We start from the raw sequence: 20,695 nt of genomic DNA, 5'->3' as shown, positions 1-20,695 counted from the left end.
CTATTTTAGAAAAGCTATTGTTTAAATTGTTGTATATGTTGGTAAGACAGGAATATTAAGCAGTGAGTTATATCTTTTAACACTATAGTGTATTTTAAATATACAAGATTGTTTTAACATACTATGCCCCAGTTAAGTGTGCGACACTTTCAAAACCCTCCAGGCATTTAATATTTTTATTAGCTCGCAAAAACAATGAACTCGATGAATTTTATCAAATTTTTTGGAATGAACAAATCAAACTGCAAGATAGGAAGTTGAAAGGAGAGCGTTATCATCCTGAAATTATTAAGTAAGTATGCATTTGTTGCATATTTTTATTTAAATAATTTCTGTAGTAATCTGTAGCCATATATTTATGGATTCTGCTTAAGCCTTGCAATTAAAAGCAAGTCCGCTTGTGAGGAGCTGAGGCAATCTGGCTTACTTTGTTTGCCAAGTTCTCGTCTTTGAAATGATTACAGGTAACATATTAAATTATATATTTTTAGTTTAAGAAAAATATATAAATATTTTATAAACAAAAGCGAAGGTGGTCTAGAATCCTAACCCCGATGTCTCTTTCAATGACTAAAAAGGGGAAAGTTGTTAACGTAAAATCCTGGAAGGGTGACAGTTTTAACTTTAAATGCCAAAATCCTTTAAAGTATAGAGGCTTTAACGTCAAAATCAAGAAAGGGTAATAGTTTAAACGTCAAAATTCTAAAAGGGTAGGCATTTTAACTAATATCAAACTCTTTGGAGAGATAGATGAAAAAACGTCAAAATTCTGGAAGATTAGGGGTTCATCCCCAGGGTTTAAGAAAACATGAAAAGGGAAGGAGCTAACGTCAAACACTTGGAAACGTAAAGGTTTTAACATCAAAAACCTGGAAGCGTAAGGGTCTTATGATTTGTTCGCTTTGAGCTTAGAACAGTTGAGTGAAGAGAAATTAGGTCGCCAAAGCTTTGCTGTTTTACTTATGCCTATAGTATTTGGGTCGCAACCTCAAAAAAGATTTAGAAACACTGTTGATCACAAGAACAACTGTACATTTAACCCAGAGGCACTGAAACTTTGAAACGCGGACTCATGGGGGTACGTGGACCAATTTCGAGGTCTAAGCACGCCGAGGTAAAATCGTAGTGTATATTAAAAATAATAGAATAACATTTTTTAAAAAGAAAAATTTAGTTAAGAAAAATTATTCCTTAGTTTCACATTTGCTGAGCCGAATACGCAACCAATTATTTTTAGTGGACTGCTTTAAAAAAGTTTAAGAACTCCGGTTCTTTGAGGCTGCTTCTTCTTTAAATACAATGTTCTTTTAAAATTTGAATTGTTTTGCCGTATAAAGTAGGAAGGTATATTATGTTAACGTAATAGAAAATGTGATTAAACATGAAGGAGGGGCGCCAATTATAAAGTTTGCACCCGGGCCAAAATACCCTAGCTACCAATCTGCTTATGGAGTTGGAGAATAGAAACCAGGGATAAAAAACAAGAATGCATAGAGTTACTTTCTTAAGACGAGGTTTTTGGGTAAACGAAATCCGTAAGATGAGGTTAGTTAGCCTACTTCCCGCATTTCCTTAACGTAATGCTGGTCCATATGCTATTGCTCAATGCTAAATTTGCAAGAATTCAATAAATTCATTTGGACACTTTTTGAAACTTGGGTGAAGTAAGCATTGGGTACTTAAGGTATTATATTCAAATATCCTTGCAAACTATTGATTGCGTGGGCTTCAGAAAACGATTGGTGTTGAAAGTCTGTAAAAACACTTTTACATTTGTAAAAAAAGTGCGTTTAGCGGATACAGTGGTGGCAATCAGGTATAACTTAGTTTCTTTAACGTTTTTATTGGATCAAACGAATTTCGTAAGAAGATCCTCGGCATGATTTTAATCAGGGCTTTCCAAAATGTTCTCTCTGCAAGTAATTTTGCTCGAAAACACTTAAGTCTTGACTTAAGGGCACCAGCATCGGCCGAACTCGTTGCGCGCTTTGTCGCCACCCGGCGGCACCGCCATAAAAAATCACCTGGAAAAAAGCGGTCACTTGAAGCGTGAGTGAGCGCACGAGGTGCTCGTATCGCGTGACCCGATCAATCGGCGGCCGCCAAAGTTATTCAAGTTCTTAAACGGACCGCGTGGTCTATGCATTGACTTGAGTCTTTCAACACTGGTTATTTATCTTAATTTTGGAAGATAAAACAATTCAATTGCTATATGTTGCGTTTATGTTATTTTTTCCTTAAGATTTTGCTCATATTCGCACGAGTTTACCAGTTTTGTGGTTTAATGTTTACTATTTAGACAAATAATTATATTCAATTTGACATGCTTTAATCATAACTTGACTGAGAATTGAGTTGCTATTTATTCTAAAATACTTTATTTAGATAAAAACGTAAAGGTGTAACGGCGGGAAACTAAATAGGACAAAAAGTGAAGAGCAGTGAAGCAAATTGAACAAACAAAAGGAAACTTAAAAAACAAATTTAAATGCATTGTGACGTAATACAAAGTCAGAAATGATCGCGATCTAGTTAAAAGCAACAACATCCTGAAAATAGAACTTAGTGCAAACGGGCCTAGGCGTAGCCAGGGTTGATCCTCAGAGGGCATGGCCCATCCAAAACTTTATAAATATTTTACTCTTAATAATTTGTTATTTTAGCATTTATGACCAGTCCAACCTTCAATTGTCATGCTCTGTTACGTCACAAACAATGTAGTAAATATAACGTTTGCTATACGTTAATGCAGTGTTTCTCAACCTTTTTAACCCCAGGGCGCACTTGTAAACCTTTCAAAACCTAGCGGCGCACCTTACGGTCGAGGCGACTGCAAACTTTGTTTGGATATTTTGTTTTTTGCTGGCAGTTTTTATTACATCAGGCTCCTAATTTTATTATCTATAAAGAAGCCTGCGGAGTCGGTTAAAAAACATAATCCAACTCCCGAGTCCGACTCCGGTCAAATGTGTGATTTCGTCAAATTCCGAGTGCTTCTGCCTCCCTACAGCATTTATTTTTCCCATTTACGTAACTAAATTAAGGTGGATTTTCAACAATCCCCTCATAGGGGTGTCATATATGTCATCCAATCACAATACGTTGCTGGAAAATATCCACCATATGCTATTTCGCCTTTTTAATTTGCATTTGGCGGCATTGTCAGTTTTAAAATTGTTACTGCGCACGTCGGACTCGGGACTCAGGCAGTCCGACTTCAGCAAAACAAATCGACTACGGTACGTCGAGTCCCAAATTTGACTCCCGACTCCACAGCCCTGCTTTAAAATACGATGAGCTCAATAATACATGCCTAAAGAGAAAGAAAATAAATGAAATAGGCCTTTCGTGTTGTAAATTATGAAAACACACGGTATGTTAGTTAAAGTTCGATGGAAACACAGAATAAGCCCCAAGAGCAACAACATCTAACTCGGAATAAATACAAAATTTAACGGAATAAGACCTAAATGGACAAAATAACGCCCAAAACTGTAAAAAAAAACATGGTATGGGACGATTAAAGGACATATTCTTGGCATCGGCCGTTTTGGTGTCAACGTTTGGGTGCCATAATGTTTTGGCACAGGATTGTTTGCCTCTGTTTGGGGTTAGGCGCGAGTTATGGGTAGAATTAGAGTTTAGTTCATGGTTCAAATTATTAGGGGAGTTAGTGCTAAAGTTATGGGTGGGGTTTGGGGTTAAGTAAAAGGTTGCAAAGGCCTTATTCTTGCCATTTAGGCCTTATTCGGACGAATTTAGGTCTTATTTTGATTTAAACGCTATTACGAGTATTAGGTAGTAGTCCTATTTTGGTCTTACTCCGAACTGTTTTTTATGCCGAAGTTGCTTTTGTTTTAATTTTGGTCTTATGGCGGAAGCCCCGCTAGATTGCAATAGTTTCTCTTTCTTTGTTAGCGAAGAGCCAACATCAACCATTGGGACTTTAATAGGGGCTACGAATCCAGTCATATTGCTCAGTGTTTATTCACAGAAAATAGTGACTAGAGTTTATTCTAAAATTATTCGCAAATTCTACAAATAGGCCTCATACAGAATTTTTGTAACATTTTTTCCCCATTTTCTCGCGGCGCACCTGGCCACCTTCGACGGCGCACCGGTTGAGAAACGCTGCGTTAATGTATAGTTTTACTAATTTTAGACAGTTTTTGCTCTTTGAACGGATTTTGAATATTGCGTTTAACACTCATTCAGTTGTTGCTTAAAACGGTTTGCTAACATTGTTATTTGTGTTCGTTACGGCAGTTAATACAAAGAATTCATACTTTTTGCTCCCCCTCCTCCCAATTTTCGGCTGGCTGCGCCACTGAAACGGGCAACTTGACCAAGTCGAAAGACGAAAAAAAAAAGATTTGCTAAAATATACGTCTCACGCAACACCTATTTATTACTAGTGTCAAGTTTAGCGCGAATTTTAGGAAAATGATTCGTCATGCTGCAAGTATAGGGATGTCCGATAATATCGGATCAAAGCCGATACCCGATACCAAATGGTGATATCGTTGATACTCGTCCGATACTAGGGTTGTATCGGTGCCAATCCTAAACCAAATTACGGACATTCCTAAATGCAAGTAAGAAAGTCTAATGGAATTATTATCATTGCGCCAGTGAAGCAACTAAACTAACTATAGAACAACAAGAATACGCATTTCTATGCAAACGAAATTCAAGCTGGGGATTTTTTTACCTTAACAATAGCTCGCGTGATTTCCAGACAGGAAATGAGTGAAGGCGTTGGAGGGCAAACTAAATGGATGGAGCCTTAACGTCATTTCCTTTAGAACAAGGAAATACGTTGGAGTCCGCCTTCAACAAAGAGCTTAGAGTTTGGTTGTTGCTTGCAGCTTGGTTCAATCGCCTTACTGCTGTACTGAGGTAAATGTGTAATGTTGTGTAGGTATATAAACAGGAATGTCAGGTTGGTTTATAACATCAAAACCTTAAATCAGTGGATCTCAACCTTTTCCTGCCGCACTCCAATCTGTGGTGTTTTTAATGTCACTTCGAGCTACCTGGTTTCAAAAGAAACCATTTTTACTCAAGTTTACTTAGATTTAATAAGCCAAATAAAGAATAAAAAACAATTATTTTCAACTCTAGCCGTAGATTTAAGATTATGGGTCGTCTTGCCGCAATGCACTTGCGTTCATTTCTATAAAACTTCGATTGCAGCCAGAAAGCTGTTCGCGTAAAATTGGTCCGTGTGCTAAAGGTTGACAATCACTATTTTCCAAACATGAAATTGTATGTACGAACAAGATCCAGCAGGCAACGCTGCTATAATTATCGTTTCACGACTTGCTCCCACTGAGCCTGCGTACCTCTGAACCTGGTATAATATTATGTGTATGCCAATCGTTGGTCAGTGTTACTTCAACAGTGCTAGATCACAGATATCACAGTATATACCCAAACTGTCATTTAACTTGGTATCTTGTTCCATTTTACAGACTATATTTGGTAAAAAAAAAAACTGTATCAACCAATCAAGCACAAGGAATAACATGGCCGATACTCCAAACCAAAACCAAGTAAGTTTTTGTCGTATAAAATAATAAGAATCTTTGCTGCTTTGGATTTTTAATTCCACGCCAACCTCCTCATAAATCCGTCTAGCACTGGTATTTGTCAAAGTGAAACTTATCTTATTAACTTTATCACAATACACATATTGCATAGTGTCTGAAAAATGGAAAAATTGTTTTTCAACGTGCCTGTATAGCATACGACCTTGTAATGCGTCTGTACTAACTCTTTCGGTTTATTAGTTTGATTTTAAATAATTTTAATGAATATAATACATTAATGTTAAACCAATTAGGTTAAAAAAATTATACTAAGTTTTATAGTGACCTTTTGGGAGGTTGGTTTATTCTTTAAAATCGGTCATTTTATTCAATTACTAGACGAAATACCCGGCGTTGCCAAGTTATATATAGGGTACTTACTTGTACCAATAATATGCAGCCTTTTGCTATAAGCGCGATACATTATGCGCATTCGGGCAATGCCACGATTTTGCGTGGTTATAAAGTGCTGGGTCGAGTAAATACTTTCTCACAATTAAAGTAGGATGCGGCCCTTATGAAAGCAGCAACAGTATTAGGTCTCACTAATCTCGCAACTTTAGCAAAACAGCAGCAATTACCAAACAAACGATATCAATTTTAAAAGTACGTAACCAAATAGCGATTTTGACGCAGTGTTTAAACTGTACGGCAATATAAAGCCCGTAGTTCAGCTGCGCGTCTATATATACTGATAAGCAGCAAACATAACTGACTTTAGTTTTACTGTTGTTACCGAACAGCGATCAACATTAATTTGAAACTTCGTATAATCCGACAAAATTTATTTTACAAAATCAAGCTCTATTAACAAACTGTTTTGAAAATTTGCAAATATTCGCACAGCGTGGTTATTATTTGTAATCTTGCGACTTTGTCAAAACCGCCGGCGCCACATCATTTTCGGGATACTTTAGTAAATAAGCGCTAACCTAATCGGCTCCAACTAAACGATATTTCGTGATGTGCATATCGATCGGAAATCACTAACATACCTAAACCTTATTTTTTTTAGAGAACCCTCACAAATGTAAAACCTTAAGTTGTAGCAGACAATGTTCGCATTGCGTGGTATACAAGCAAATAAGTAATCCCGGTACCATACTGCGTCCAACGTAAGTAAAATCTCGTCTAAAACTGAAAAGTGGTTACTATTAAACCCACCGCATTAAATGCGATATTTTGCGAACTCTATAAACCTAATTTTTCGCGGTAACATAGTTCAAGGAGTTCTTAATTACAAAATTCGCAAGTTGGAAACATAAAAATTTATTTTTATTAAGCCAATATACTTCATTTGATTTTTATTTCCACGCAGGTAATTGCGCTTGAAAAAAAGTTTTGCACGGTTACGTTAGGACAAGGTTTCTCAACCGTGGCCCTCGGCCACCCTGGGGGGGCACGAAGTGGTAATTAGGGGGGTCACGGTCATAGGCTTAGCCAGTGGAACACAGGGGCTATTTCTCTCAAGGAAATTATGAATATTTTATTCTTAATTATTTGTTTTGTAGCATTTATGAGCAGTACACGACTGTCGATTAAAAGCATGTCACACCTCCATTTGTCAAGTACTGTTACTACACAAACGATTTAGTTATTACGTTTGTTGTATACATTAATGTAGTTTTACTACTTTTAGTCATTTTGTTTTTTTCCTTTGAATGGCTTTTGAGTATTTCGTTAAAACACAGTCAGTTGCTGCGCGAAACGGTTTGCTAGCATTTTTGTTTGTGTTCGATACGGCAGTTAATACCATGGCCAAAGCAATCAAGTTATAACGAGCCTCGCTGACGGGAAGCGACTAATGGAATTTTAATCGTAGTGTCATTACTGATTCGTTGTAAATAGTTATTTGTTTATGTTTTATATCAAGTTGATTTATCGCTGTGAGGTAACAGTTTTAGTGTCAAGTTATTTAAGTTGATAGTTTGCCTACTCAGGGTGTCTAGTCTTTTTCTGCTTCAAGAAGCGGTGTTTCAAATGAAGTACTCTTACTAGTTCAAGTTCAAAATTTTCGCCCCTCACATATTTTGGCTGCCTAAGACACTGACCACGGGCAAAACTCTCTAGCTAGGTATTGCAAAACCAAAATGTCACCATTTGTTTGCCATTTAACCTAATTTTGTGTTTTTCGTTATGACTGTAAAACTTTTTTGTAACGTTTTGTAACACATTTTTCTAAAATGTTTCTTGACGCGTCAGTAGAGTTGTTTAAAACTAGAAGAGTGAATCCTTTTTATTCGTTTGTCGCGGAAAGTTACACCTAATTGTACGTACGTGAGTGGCAAGTTTGGACAAATGCCTGTCGCTGTGACGAAGTAATTACTGTGCTGCTTTATATGTATCCATTCAATATCCATGTAATGAGGCGTCAGTGTTTTACGGGCGGCAGGTCGATTGCTTGCCGATAAATCATTAAGTTTTCTTCAAATGGCATTGGGCGAGAAACCAACGAAGAGATTTCGCAATTCCCTTAAGGGGCGTTAATTTGCAAAAGAAACATTCCATAGTAAAACGCATAAGGTGCGCTGTAAGGTTACTCAAGGTCATTTTAGGCCAATATTCAGCTAGAGTATGTCAAGTAATAGTGTTACGCCAAACTAATCCAGAACTCTACTTAACGGCCTGCCGACTGCCAAGCACTGCAACGCGTGTCTTTTACTTGTATTAAAATAAGCGACAGTAAAATACTAAAACACTGAAACAACGAAAAGCGGCCAACGCCTAAAAAGGTGACTTAAACGTTAATTCCCAGGGTTTTCTACAATGCAATGCACTCAAGCTAGACCCCAAACGCGACTGCCCACATTAGATTTCGTGTACCCATTCACTACAACCAGAGAAAAAAGGTGTGCGTGTCAAACGAGGTGCCAACCGGAAACGTGATAAGATAAGAAATCAAGCGTGAAAGGTGAGGTGCAAAAGTGGAAAAGCGATATAATTTATGTGAGTAAGAAAAAAAGGGAAAACGAAAACACGCGTACAAACGATAAAACAGAGAAACAATAACACACATAGAAACTATAAAAAAATAATGGGTGCAACACCCCCCTTCACAATTTCGTTGCCCACCTGGGAAACATTGTTAATGGAAGGTTTCCACGTCGGGGTAAAAGCGTGTCGTTTTCCTTGAACGCCTCGGTCTGGTGGAAGCGCTGGTGCCATCGGGCATCAGACCGGGGCTTGTGTTGTGGTTCACATCACTCACGAGCTGATGGTTGGTGAATTGAGTCGTTGGGTGCGGCTGTGCTTCAGGTGAACGTGGCGTTGTAGTCATGGTGAGGCGAAATTCGATGTCGGTGGGGGGCTCCGTTGTTGGTTCTTCGGTGTTGTCTTCTTCGTCTTCTTCTTGATCATATTGCGTGTGATGTCCACGGCTACGCTTCAAACGGTTTCGATGGACGTTCTGTTGTCGTCCGTTGGCCGCTTCTATTAAATAATTTACCGGTGGAACACAAACCTCTGTGGACGGTTGGATCAGGACTTTATCATCGAGAAAGACGACTCGGCTTCCAAGCTTGAATGGCATATCGAGCAGAGGTACACTGCTGTTGTCGATTTTCAAGGTCTTGTTGCGGTAACAAACGGCGCACTCCTGCGTTTCTAGGAAATCTATTCCAAGAATGCAATCGAATGAAATAGAGTCACAAACGAAAACATTCATACGTAATTCTTTAGCAGCTACTGGAAGTTGTACTGGAAGTAAACCATCCATATTTAGTTTGTGGCCGTCAGCATTGGCGAATGACAGGGTTTCGGGACACTTCGACAAGTTACGTTTAACTTTAGCCTTTAAACAGTTCCATACTTTTCCCGTAATGATGGTAACTGCTGAACCCGTATCAACAAGGGCGCATACTGGGAGGTTCTCGATCATAATATTTATGAAGGAATGAGGCCTTTGACCAGATGCGATTTGTACGATAGGCTGTTTAGTTAAATCACCAAGGTCAAAACTGCTGACGTCCCTGTCCAGTTGTTGGTATTGGCCGGAGCGAAGGTCGGCTACCTCTTGTCGTAGATGGTCGATAGTTTTCATAAAATCCCCCATTTGGCGTTGGAATTCCATTTGGAAAGCTGCAAACGGGGTCTGCAGCGACACTCTCCGTCGTAGCATTACTGCTAATGTGGCCTACATCCTGTGAGGGCTGGCACGCAATGCTGGCGTGGACAGCCATCTTCGCAGATTTAGTGAAGTCGCGCTTTATTGACGCGTCCTTACTCATTGCAGTGGCGAGTGTTCTGTCGCTCAAGCCGCGCAGTAGAGCCAGATACAAAACCTCATTTTTTATAGGCTTGTCGCCGCCGTCTGGGTAAGCTTGTTCGCCAAGGGTTTGCAAACTATAAACGTATTCCCTTATGCTTTCTTTAATCATTTGACCCCTTTCTAGTAACTGGTCACGTTTATCATAGCCACATTTTTTGCCGTTGGCCGCTGAAGCAAGTTCAATTATAGCGCTAGATGATAGCTCGTACAGGCTACTTGCGCCATCACTAATATCAAACAAAAAATCACGGTCGAGACATGTCAATAATAAATGTCTCTTAACATCTTCATTGGCTGCGATGCTCTTACAATACGATTCAAAAACTTGTAAAATCGATTTAAAATTGTCGCCTGATCTATAAAAAGGCGGTGGCAACGTAAAAGACATGCTGCATGTAGCGCTTCTCCCCTCGGCTGTAGAGTCCTGGCGTGCTCGCCATTTTGTTACGCTAAACTAATCCAGAACTCTACTTAACGGCCTGCCGACTGCTAAGCGCTGCAACGCGTGCCTTTTACTTGTATTAAAATAAGCGACAGTAAAATGCTAAAACACTGAAACAACGAAAAGCGGCTAACGCCTAAAAAGGTGACTTAAACGTTAATTCCCAGGGTTTTCTACAATGCAATGAACTCAAGCTAGACCCCAAACGCGACTGCCCACATTAGATTTCGTGCACCCATTCACTACAACCAGAGAAAAAAGGTGTGCGTGCCAACCGAGGTGCCAACCGAAAACGTGATAAGATAAGAAATCAAGCGTGAAAGGTGAGGTGCAAAAGTGGAAAAGCGATATAATTTATGTGAGTGAGAAAGAATATCAAGTCGATTTATCGCTGTGAGGTAACAGTTTTAGTGTCAAGTTATTTAAGTTGATAGTTTGCCTACTCAGGGTGTCTAGTCTTTTTCTGCTTCAAGAAGCGGTGTTTCAAATGAAGTACTCTTACTAGTTCAAGTTCAAAATTTTCGCCCCTCACATATTTTGGCTGCCTAAGACACTGACCACGGGCAAAACTCTCTAGCAGGTATTGCAAAACCAAAATGTCACCATTTGTTTGCCATTTAACCTAATTTTGTGTTTTTCGTTATGACTGTAAAACTTTTTTGTAACGTTTTGTAACACATTTTTCTAAAACGTTCTTTGGCGCGTCAGTAGAGTTGTTTAAAACTAGAAGAGTGAATCCTTTTTATTCGTTTATCGCGGAAAGTTACACCTAATTGTACGTACGTGAGTGGCAAGTTTGAACAAATGCCTGTCGCTGTGACGAAGTAATTACTGTGCTGCTTTATATGTATCCATCCAATATCCATGTAGTGAGGCGTCAGTGTTTTTCGGGCGGCAGGTCGATTGCTTGCCGATAAATCATTAAGTTTCCTTCAAATGCCATTGGGCGAGAGGTTTCGCAATTCCCTTAAGGGGCATTAAGTTGCAAAAAAAACATTCCATAGTAAAACGCATAAGGTGCGCTGTAAGGTTACTCAAGGTTATTTTAGGCCAATATTCAGCTAGAGTATGTCAACTAATAGTGTTACGCCAAACTAATCCAGAACTCTACTTAACGGCCTGCCGATTGCCAAGCACTACAACGCGTGTCTTTTACTTGTATTAAAATAAGCGACAGTAAACTGCTAAAACACTGAAACAACGAAAAGCGGCCAACGCCTAAAAAGGTGACTTAAACGTTAATTCCCAGGGTTTTCTACAATGCAATGAACTCAAGCTAGACCCCAAACGCGACTGCCCACATTAGATTTCGTGTACCCATTCACTACAACCAGAGAAAAAAGGTGTGCGTGTCCAACGAGGTGCCAACCGGAAACGTGATAAGATAAGAAATAAAGCGTGAAAGGCGAGGTGCAAAAGTGGAAAAGCGATATAATTTATGTGAGTAAGAAAGAAAGAGGAAAACGAAAACACGCGTACAAACGATAAAACAGAGAAACAATAACACACATAGAAACTATAAATAATCGGTGCAACACCCCCCCTTCACAATTTCGTTGCCCAACTGGGCAACATTGTTAATGGAAGGTTTCCACGTCGGGGTAAAAGCGTGTCGTTTTTCTTGAACGCCTCGGTCTGGTGGAAGCGCTGGTGCCATGGGGCATCAGACCGGGGCTTGTGTTGTGGTTCACATCACTCGCGAGCTGGTGGTTGGTGAATTGAGTCGTTGGGTGCGGCTGTGCTTCAGGTGAACGTGGCGTTGTAGTCATGGTGAGGCGAAATCCGATGTCGGTGGGGGGCTCCGTTGTTGGTTCTTCGGTGTTGTCTTCTTCGTCTTCTTCTTGATCATATTGCGTGTGATGTCCGCGGCTACGCTTCAAACGGTTTCGATGGACGTTCTGTTGTCGTCCGTTGGCCGCTTCTATTAAATAATTCACCGGTGGTCGCACTTGGATGACCTTGTACGGGCCTGCATAGGGAAAATGAAATTTTCGGTTTGACCCTACAGGGACTACGTTATCCCTTAGTAAAACCGAGTCGCCGACGTTGAATGCGGTGTCATCTGCATTCCTGTTGAAATGCGCCTCCATTCGCTGGCGCTGCTTAACGAGGGTAGTCCGAACAACATCTTCGGCACGAACAAGTCGGTCGTGAAGGCTTTTGATGTTGTCGTTAATGAAATGCGACTCTTCGGATCCTGCTCAGACCAAGTCCGCAGGTAGCCGCAATTGTCGACCTGTTAATAAGAAATGTGGTGAAAATCCCGTACTTTCATGGGTACTTGCATTGTACGACGCCACAACAGCAGACAGCGCTTCATCCCAGGAGCGTTCATCTTTTTGAACGTAATTTGGAATCATCGAGATTATTGTTCTGTTGTTTCGTTCAACACCTTTGTTTCCGGCGGGATGATAACCAGTCGTGCGTGACTTACCGCAACCAATCAGCTGAAGCAACTCCTTAAACATCTTGCTTTCGAAATTCCCGCCACGATCTGAATGGATGATGTCGGGAACTCCGTGAACAGTCATCCAGCGGTTGTACAATACGCTGGCCGTTTCGGTTGCTGTTTGCGTACGCAAGGGCCAAGCTCGGACATATTTAATAAACACATTACAAGCAACAAGGACATATTGGTACCCGTGGCGTGTTAAAGGTAACGGCCCCATGATGTCCACTTCTACCCTTTCTAAAGGACCTTCTTCGCAAGATGGTACCTTTTGGTGTTTTTGAGGGTTTCTTGTTTAACTCGCACTCACGACATTCCATGCAATACCGCTCAGTCTCCTCGCGCCAGCCTGGCCAGAAGTGTCGTTCAGCGACCTTGGCGCATGTTTTACGAATCCCCAGGTGACCACCGCCTAACTTTGCATCGTGAAGTAAATCGAAGATTTTGGGTTTTAGTTCACGCGGTGTTACAAGTCCTAAAAGTGTTTTATCCTGGTCATAGAAATGAATGACCCCGTCTATAAGTTTCAATTGACCAAAGTGACTCCATAAGTGCCTGGTCATACGCGATGTATTTGACACAGCGCTATATGGGGGTCTGTGTCCTAGGCTTAACCATTGGAAAGCTGAAGCTATTTCTTGGTCTTGCTCCTGTGCTTGCACAATCTCACCCATTGTCAAACCACTAGAGGCACGAACATCGATAGTGGCAACCTTGGGCGCATCGGTCAACTGGTCTTCGCCTATTCGACTAAGAGCGTCTGCATTTTTATGTTTGACACCCGGACGATGTATTAGATTAAAGTCGTATTGTGACAGGTGCTCGACCCATCCATCGGGCACACTGGCCATAGAGGTCTTTAGACTGATATAGCCACTTAAGAGAAGCGTGGTCAGTGCGCAAAGTGAAAGCTTGGCCTAGGAGGTAGCAGCGAAATAACTTGGTGGCATGAACGACCGCTAATAATTCTTTGCGAGTGGGGAATAATTTCGTTCTGCTTTGGTTAAAGTCCTGCTGCCATAGGCTATAACGTGTTCTTTTCCCTCGTGCCACTGCGCTAACACGCATCCAATGGCAAAATCAGACGCGTCGGTGTCTAATACGAAAGGCTTCTGGAAATCAGGGTAGCGAAGGACTGGTGATCTTATCAAAGAAGATTTTAGTTTTGGCGAAGCTTGTCTCGACTTTTCTGTTAGACGGTGAAGCGGCGCAGCTATTTTGGCATAATCACGTATGAACTTGCGGTAGTACGAAGTTAAACCAACGAACTGTCGTACTTGCTTTGTATTCTTCGGGGCCGGCCATGATTTTACTGCAGCAATTTTTTCGGGGTCACATAAAACACCTTCGGCAGAAACAATGTGGCCTAAAAACTTTACCTCTTTCTTGAAAAGAGCGCACTTCTTGGGCTTAAGTGTCAGGCCCGCGTCGGCAAGTCGTTGTAGCACGCCCTCCAATAGCTCCAGATGTTCCTGAAAGGTACGCCCATACACAATGATGTCATCCAAATATACGAGTACTCCTTGCCATTCTATGCCATTTAAAACAATACGCATTAGTCGCTTGAAACTAGCAGCGGAATTGCAAAGACCCATTGGCATCACATTGAATTCGAACAGACCCATATGGCTCGCGAAAGCGGTCTTTTCTCGGGAACTCTTATCCATAGGAATTTGCCAATACGCAAATTTTAAATCGAGTGTACTAAAATAGGTGGAGTTAGACAAAAGATCGAGGCTTTCGTCTACTCGTGGTATAGGGTAGCTGTTTTCCTTGTCACCTTATTAAGGCCCCGATAATCAATGCAAAAACGAGTTTCACCTGACGTTTTCCTCACAAGTACGATCGGGCTCGACCATGGGGATGATGATGAACGTATAAGACCCTGGGTCTTCATCTCGTGGACGATTTCCTCCACTTTAGTCTTTTCGGGTGGTGCCATCCGACGAAAGGGTTGTCGTACTGGGCGAACATCTCCGGTGTTAATCACATGCTCGGCGAGATCCGTCCGTCCTATTTCTGTTGAGTGTGTCGCGAACGATTTGCGATATTGTTGCAGTAAGGCCTGAACCCGTGCGATCTCGCTTGTTGTAAGACCGCCACCAATTTCAATTGTTTTCTTCAGTTGGGTATACGGAGCTAACGCTCTGTTGGGTAGGACAAGAAAAGTCCACGCATCCCTGGTCATTACAATAACATGTGTGTGTTAACGACTCGACTGTGACACAAGTACCACTTTGAATACATGCGACATCCCCGGATGTTAGAATGGGCGAAAGTGTGGCAACGCGAGTGCCTTCAGGCAGCTAGATAACGTCGTCGGTAAAATTCGCTATTCGAGTCTGCACTAAACAGCCTTTAGTTGTCGTTAAATATGACCCAATCATTGCACCATATTTATTCATTATTTCTGGTCTCCCTTCAATAAGTACAGCATGGGTAGGTACTGGGCGACGTTCAGAATTATGAATAAAATAAGCTGGAACACAAACCTCTGTGGTCGGTTGGATCAGGACTTTCCATCGAGAAAGACGTCTCGGCTGCCAAGCTTGAATGGCATATCGAGCAGAGGTACACTGCTGTTGTCGATTTTCAAGGTCTTGTTGCGGTAACAAACGGCGCACTCCTGCGTTTCTAGAAAATCTATTCCAAGAATGCAATCGAATGAAATAGAGTCACAAACGAAAACATTCATACGTAATTCTTTAGCAGCTACTGTAAGTTGTACTGGAAGTAAACCATCCATATTTAGTTTGTGGCCGTCAGCATTGGCGAATGACAGGGTCTCGGGGCACTTCGACAAGTTACGTTTAACTTTAACCTTTAAACAGTTCCATACTTTTCCCGTAATGATGGTAACTGCTGAACCCGTATCAACAAGGGCGCATACTGGCAGGTTCTCGATCATAATATTTATGAAGGAATGAGGCCTTTGACCAGATGCGATTTGTACGATAGGCTGTTTAGTTAAATCACCAAGGTCAAACCTGCTGACATCCCTGTCCAGTTGTTGGTATTGGCCGGAGGGAAGGTCGGCTACCTCTTGTCGTAGATGGTCGATAGTTTTCATAAAATCACCCATTTGGCGTTGGAATTCCATTTGGAAAGCTGCAAACGGGGTCTGCAGCGACACTCTCCGTCGTAGCATTACTGCTAATGTTGCCTACATCCTGTGAGGGCTGGCACGCAATGCTGGCGTGGACAGCTATCTTCGCAGCTTTAGTGAAGTCGCGCTTTATTGACGCGTCCTTACTAATTGCAGTGGCGAGTGTTCTGTCGCTCAAGCCGCGCAGTAGAGCCAGATACAAAACCTCATTTTTTATAGGCTTGTCGCCGCCGTCTGGGTAAGCTTGTTCGCCAAGGGTTTGCAAACTATAAACGTATTCCCTTATGCTTTCTTTAACCATTTGACCACTTTCTAGTAACTGGTCACGTTTATCATAGTCACATTTTTCGCCGTTGGCCGCTGAAGCAAGTTCAATTATAGCGCTAGACGATAGTTCGTACAGGCTACTTGCGCCATCACTAATATCAAACAAAAAATCACGGTCGAGACATGTCAATAATAAATGTCTCTTAACATCTTCATTGGCTGCGATGCTCTTACAATACGATTCAAAAACTGGTAAAATCGATTTAAAATTGTCGCCTGAGCTATAAAAAGGCGGTGGCAACGTAAAAGACATGCTGCATGTAGCGCTTCTCCCCTCGGCTGTAGAGTCCTGGCGTGCTCGCCATTTTGTTACGCCAAACTAATCCAGAACTCTACTTAACGGCCTGCCGACTGCCAAGCGCTACAACGCGTTCTTTTACTTGTATTAAAATAAGCGACAGTAAACTGCTAAAACACAGAAACAACGAAAAGCGGCCAACGCCTAAAAAGGTGACTTAAACGTTAATTCCCAGGGTTTTCTACAATGCAATGAACTCAAGCTAGACCCCAAACGCGACTGCCCACATTAGATTTCGTGCACCCATTCACTACAACCAGGGAAAAAAGGTGTGCGTGTCAAACGAGGTGCCAACCGAAAACGTGATAAGATAAGAAATAAAGCGTGAAAGGTGAGGTGCAAAAGTGGAAAAGCGATATAATTTATGTGAGTGAGAAAGAAAGGGAAAACGAAAACACGCGTACAAACGATAAAACAGAGAAACAATAACACACATAGAAACTATAAATAATCGGTGCAACAATAGTAATTCATTCTAACCGAAAAACCATAAATCATTTCGACAAATGTAGGTACTAACGTTTGCTTGGCTCAGTACAAAACAGAGCCGAATATAAAGAAATACCTTCCCACCATCAAGCTTTGTAATCACTAAATATATTCACTTAAATTAAAATAAGTGATATGTTAAATTTTGGAGAAACTAAGTGCATTGATGCGTTGATTAATGTCTGTATTTCTTAATAACGTGGAGAAGTAAAACAAGAAAAACACGTAGAAACAATGCTAAATATTTTAAAAGCATGGGGGCTACGAGGGTTGGGAGCCTTTTAAAGGGGGCCACGAAGCATAAAAGGTTGAGAACCACTGATTTAAGATATAACGGCCATATTTAATTGCAATTTTACTAACTTAGAGATATACGATAAAATTCATCCACCGTTAGATCTATTTTTTAATCATATTTTATATAACAGGCTAGCATCAGGGGGACTCGAACTTTTATCGCGATCGATGTTTTTTTGCAATATTGTCGTTGAATTGTATGTCGTCACATCTTTTGAAACACGATAACGCAATGTTTAATTTTTTCGCTTGACTATTTTATTTGCGCTCGACATCACAGCCTTACAACTGTGGAGTCAATGCCCTCACAACACGTTTGTCAAACTCAGCTCGTGCACGAGCAATTTGTTGTGTGCCCAATGAGAAAAGCCTCCTGAATTTACAGTTTAGCGCCAATTCAACCAATTAAACTCAATTTTTGTCGCGCTTTTAATATTTTCAAGTTGTCTCAATGATATTTCATTATAAAAGGCCCAATTGCGTTTCGTAGGGGGTGTAGGGCATAGGAAAATTACCAAAGGGGCGCGGCTGATAAAAGGTAAAGAACCACTGGTCTATGCCATATACAGGTGGTTCTCAGCAGATGCTTTCATTTTTCTTTATTATTCTTTACGTTTAGATAACCATAAGGCGAAATAAGCTATAAACTATAATGCCGAAGAGAAAAACTCTGTTTACTGATGTTTTACTGCTACGCCAAAAGTATCCTTGTTTCAGAAAACGACGTATTAATTTCGAAGCTGAATGCATTACCTTTGGATATGGCACGTTTTTCTCAAACGTAACAGTTCTACTTTCGTTTTACTTGCAGGCAAACAATGTCCTCTTTTTGGGTGCTGAAAATATGGTAGCCCTATATTTACTGAGCTTGGATTTGTCATAGATTTAGATGAAAACTATACACTTGGGCTCGCTGTGTTGTTAGGTCATATACCACAATTCATCATTAGAAAAGTACAAACTGAAAAGACACAGAGACGCAAGCATTTTGAACACAAAAATAAGTCGAAATCCTTTTTCAAACATCAAACACGACATTTCGCTAAGCAAAAGCAAAAATTTGATCAATTGATGAAGGCATTCTCTTATTAACCTCTGTATGCATAACTAAAAATAGCTCATGTCCTTATGTCTCAAAGGGAGCCCATTTACTTTGGCAGAAAGCGTTGCTAAACCGTGTTTAGAGGTAGCAGCGCAAGAGATTCATGGAGGAGCTAAAGATGTGACCAAAGTGCAAAAGCTAGCATTGTCCGATAATACGATGCAAAGGAGATGTTCAATGATCGCTGCATCACTAAAAATCTGTTCTAGCGAAGCTTTGTCATGTGCCCTGCTTCGGGCTTCAATTAGATGAAACGACTGACATTACCAGTCAAGCTCAATTGATCGTTTATGTTCGCTTTCCAAGCACAGAACGCAAGACATTTTTAGATCACTATATGTTTTGTCTTCCTACTGGCATAAACACCACTGCTTTAAGTATAATTTCAAAAGTAAACAATTACTTCTCCGAACATGCAGTAAACTGATGCAAGTGCAAGGCTGTATTCACCGACGGCGCCAGGGCTATGGTCAAAGTGCGTAACGGGGTAGTTGCTCTCATAAAGCAAATCACAACGGAGGTTGTGTATATTTCAACAGGGAGACATGACCACCGTGCTATCTGAACTCCACTATATCGAAACTAAACAAACCGTCATTGCATTCCAAAAGGCATAGCGTCAGGTCGCTTATAGATTTAATGTACGTTCAAATAATTCAGCATAGCTCGCTTTAAATGAAATAGCTTACAGCGCAGTAAAAACACGTGTTGCCAGTAAGGAGTGCATCGTTGACTGGATTGCAGTACAATTCGGATACGACTAACGTCCAGGAAAAACGAATGCGTTGGGGATTAAAACTGGCCAGTTAACGAGCAGGATGCAGGGAAAAGAAAGTATGACAGAAAGACTTTAGCAGAATTTTAGCACACGCACGACGAACACAGTAAATAACAAATACAGACGCTGGCTCCTCTACAGTTGTATGTGTTCACTGCATTTTACACCGCGGCATTGATAGCCAAAAAACTTGGCAATGAAGAAGAAAACTGCCAACTCGCGATTTCTAATGTCATTAAAATTGTGACCACAATACTAAAAACAAAATCGTATCGCGCTTTTAATGAACTTGTCAGCGAAATGGAAGATGATGGGCGTCTTGTTAATTATTCCAAAGTTAGGTGGCTCTCTCGTGGAAGAGTAATGGAAAGAGTGTGGAAACGGCGAGGGGAACTTGTTGTGTGGTTCAATGGACAAGACGACAATAGAGCTAATTTGTTTCAAGATTTGTTTTGGCTAGATATGCTAGCTTATCTTGTTAAAATATTCGATATGCTTAATGTGCTCAATACCACTTTACAAGGAAAAGGAATTGATAAATTCAAAGCTACCTCCAAAATCGCATCATTCAAGCAAAAGTTCAATGTTTGGAAAAATAAATTTCTATTAACAACCTGAACAGTTTGAAAACCCTGCAGACCTTCGTGTCTGCATGTAAATGAAAAAAACAGAGAATAAGCTGGAGCGACGTATCATCAAGGCGGCGAGCTCTCATTTGCACACACTGCTCGAGAGGTTTGAAGCTTATTTTCCAAGTCATCAGGAAGCAGAAATAAAATCAGAGCTGTGATTTTGAACCCTTTTGGCGAACAGCAGCCTCCGGGAACTTTAGATCATATTCTTGAAAAAGGCTTACCATATGTTCTCTTTTAGGAGGATTTGTCTTCTTTTTTCAAAAAAAGTGAACGGTCCTCCGAGGACGCTCAAAAATGCCCAAATGTCCTCTTTTTTTCATTTCGAGTTAGTTGCCTATACTTTCAACAGGACGCTTAGGCGAGACGTATTTATTTCCAAAAAAATACTGCAGTCATGAAACATGCTAAATTGCTTGCTTAAAAAGGTTTTACAACAAATTACCCTACTAGCCCTACCTTCTTAATTGTTATTGCAAACATTGCGCCAAAAGAATTGCAACAGAACCTCACATGTAAAAACAGCTTCTCACATGTTTTGTACCTTTCTTTGCTTTGTTTTTGTAACTTTTGCCTCCAACTACTAAGGAACTGTAAAACATCATCAAAGTCAAAGATAACAATTTTACTTTCATTTTACTCGTCGTCAAAAACGTCATTTTTGGGTGCTGAAAATCTGGTAGCCCCATCTTAAAAACGATTTCTGTCAACAAGCGTTTTTTAATCGTGAAAAACACTCTGAATGCTTTTGTTCCCAATTGGGCTGAAATTTTCACAAATATTCAGCAGCAACGAGTCATTAATCACGTGCATTAACGACTGCTAATTCTCTTTGTGTATAAATGGTCGTTGTTATTCTTGTCGTTGTTAATTAAGGTAAAGCCATTGAAGCATACGCTATCTATATTTATATCGGT

At 40.6% G+C, this 20,695-nt stretch overlaps 2 protein-coding genes across 2 annotated transcripts in view; both read left to right on the top strand.

Annotated features, from left to right (window-relative positions):
- LOC146137300 (NACHT, LRR and PYD domains-containing protein 12-like) overlaps positions 1–20,695 on the top strand; it is a 180,668-nt gene that overhangs the window by 128,720 nt on the left and 31,253 nt on the right. The gene's annotated exons all lie outside the window — the stretch shown is intronic.
- LOC146137301 (NACHT, LRR and PYD domains-containing protein 14-like) overlaps positions 5,345–20,695 on the top strand; it is a 44,464-nt gene continuing 29,113 nt past the window's right edge. Inside the window, exon 1 of the mRNA XM_083393697.1 lies at positions 5,345–5,555. Within this exon, the coding sequence (XP_083249823.1) occupies positions 5,367–5,555 (189 nt within the window). The 5' untranslated portion in view covers positions 5,345–5,366. The remainder of the gene's footprint in view (positions 5,556–20,695) is intronic.

The sequence above is a fragment of the Ascidiella aspersa genome, chromosome 7 (genome assembly GCF_963924565.1).
Source record: "Ascidiella aspersa chromosome 7, kaAscAspe10.2, whole genome shotgun sequence".
NCBI lineage: Eukaryota > Metazoa > Chordata > Ascidiacea > Phlebobranchia > Ascidiidae > Ascidiella > Ascidiella aspersa.
This window is presented reverse-complemented; position numbering and strand designations above follow the sequence as displayed.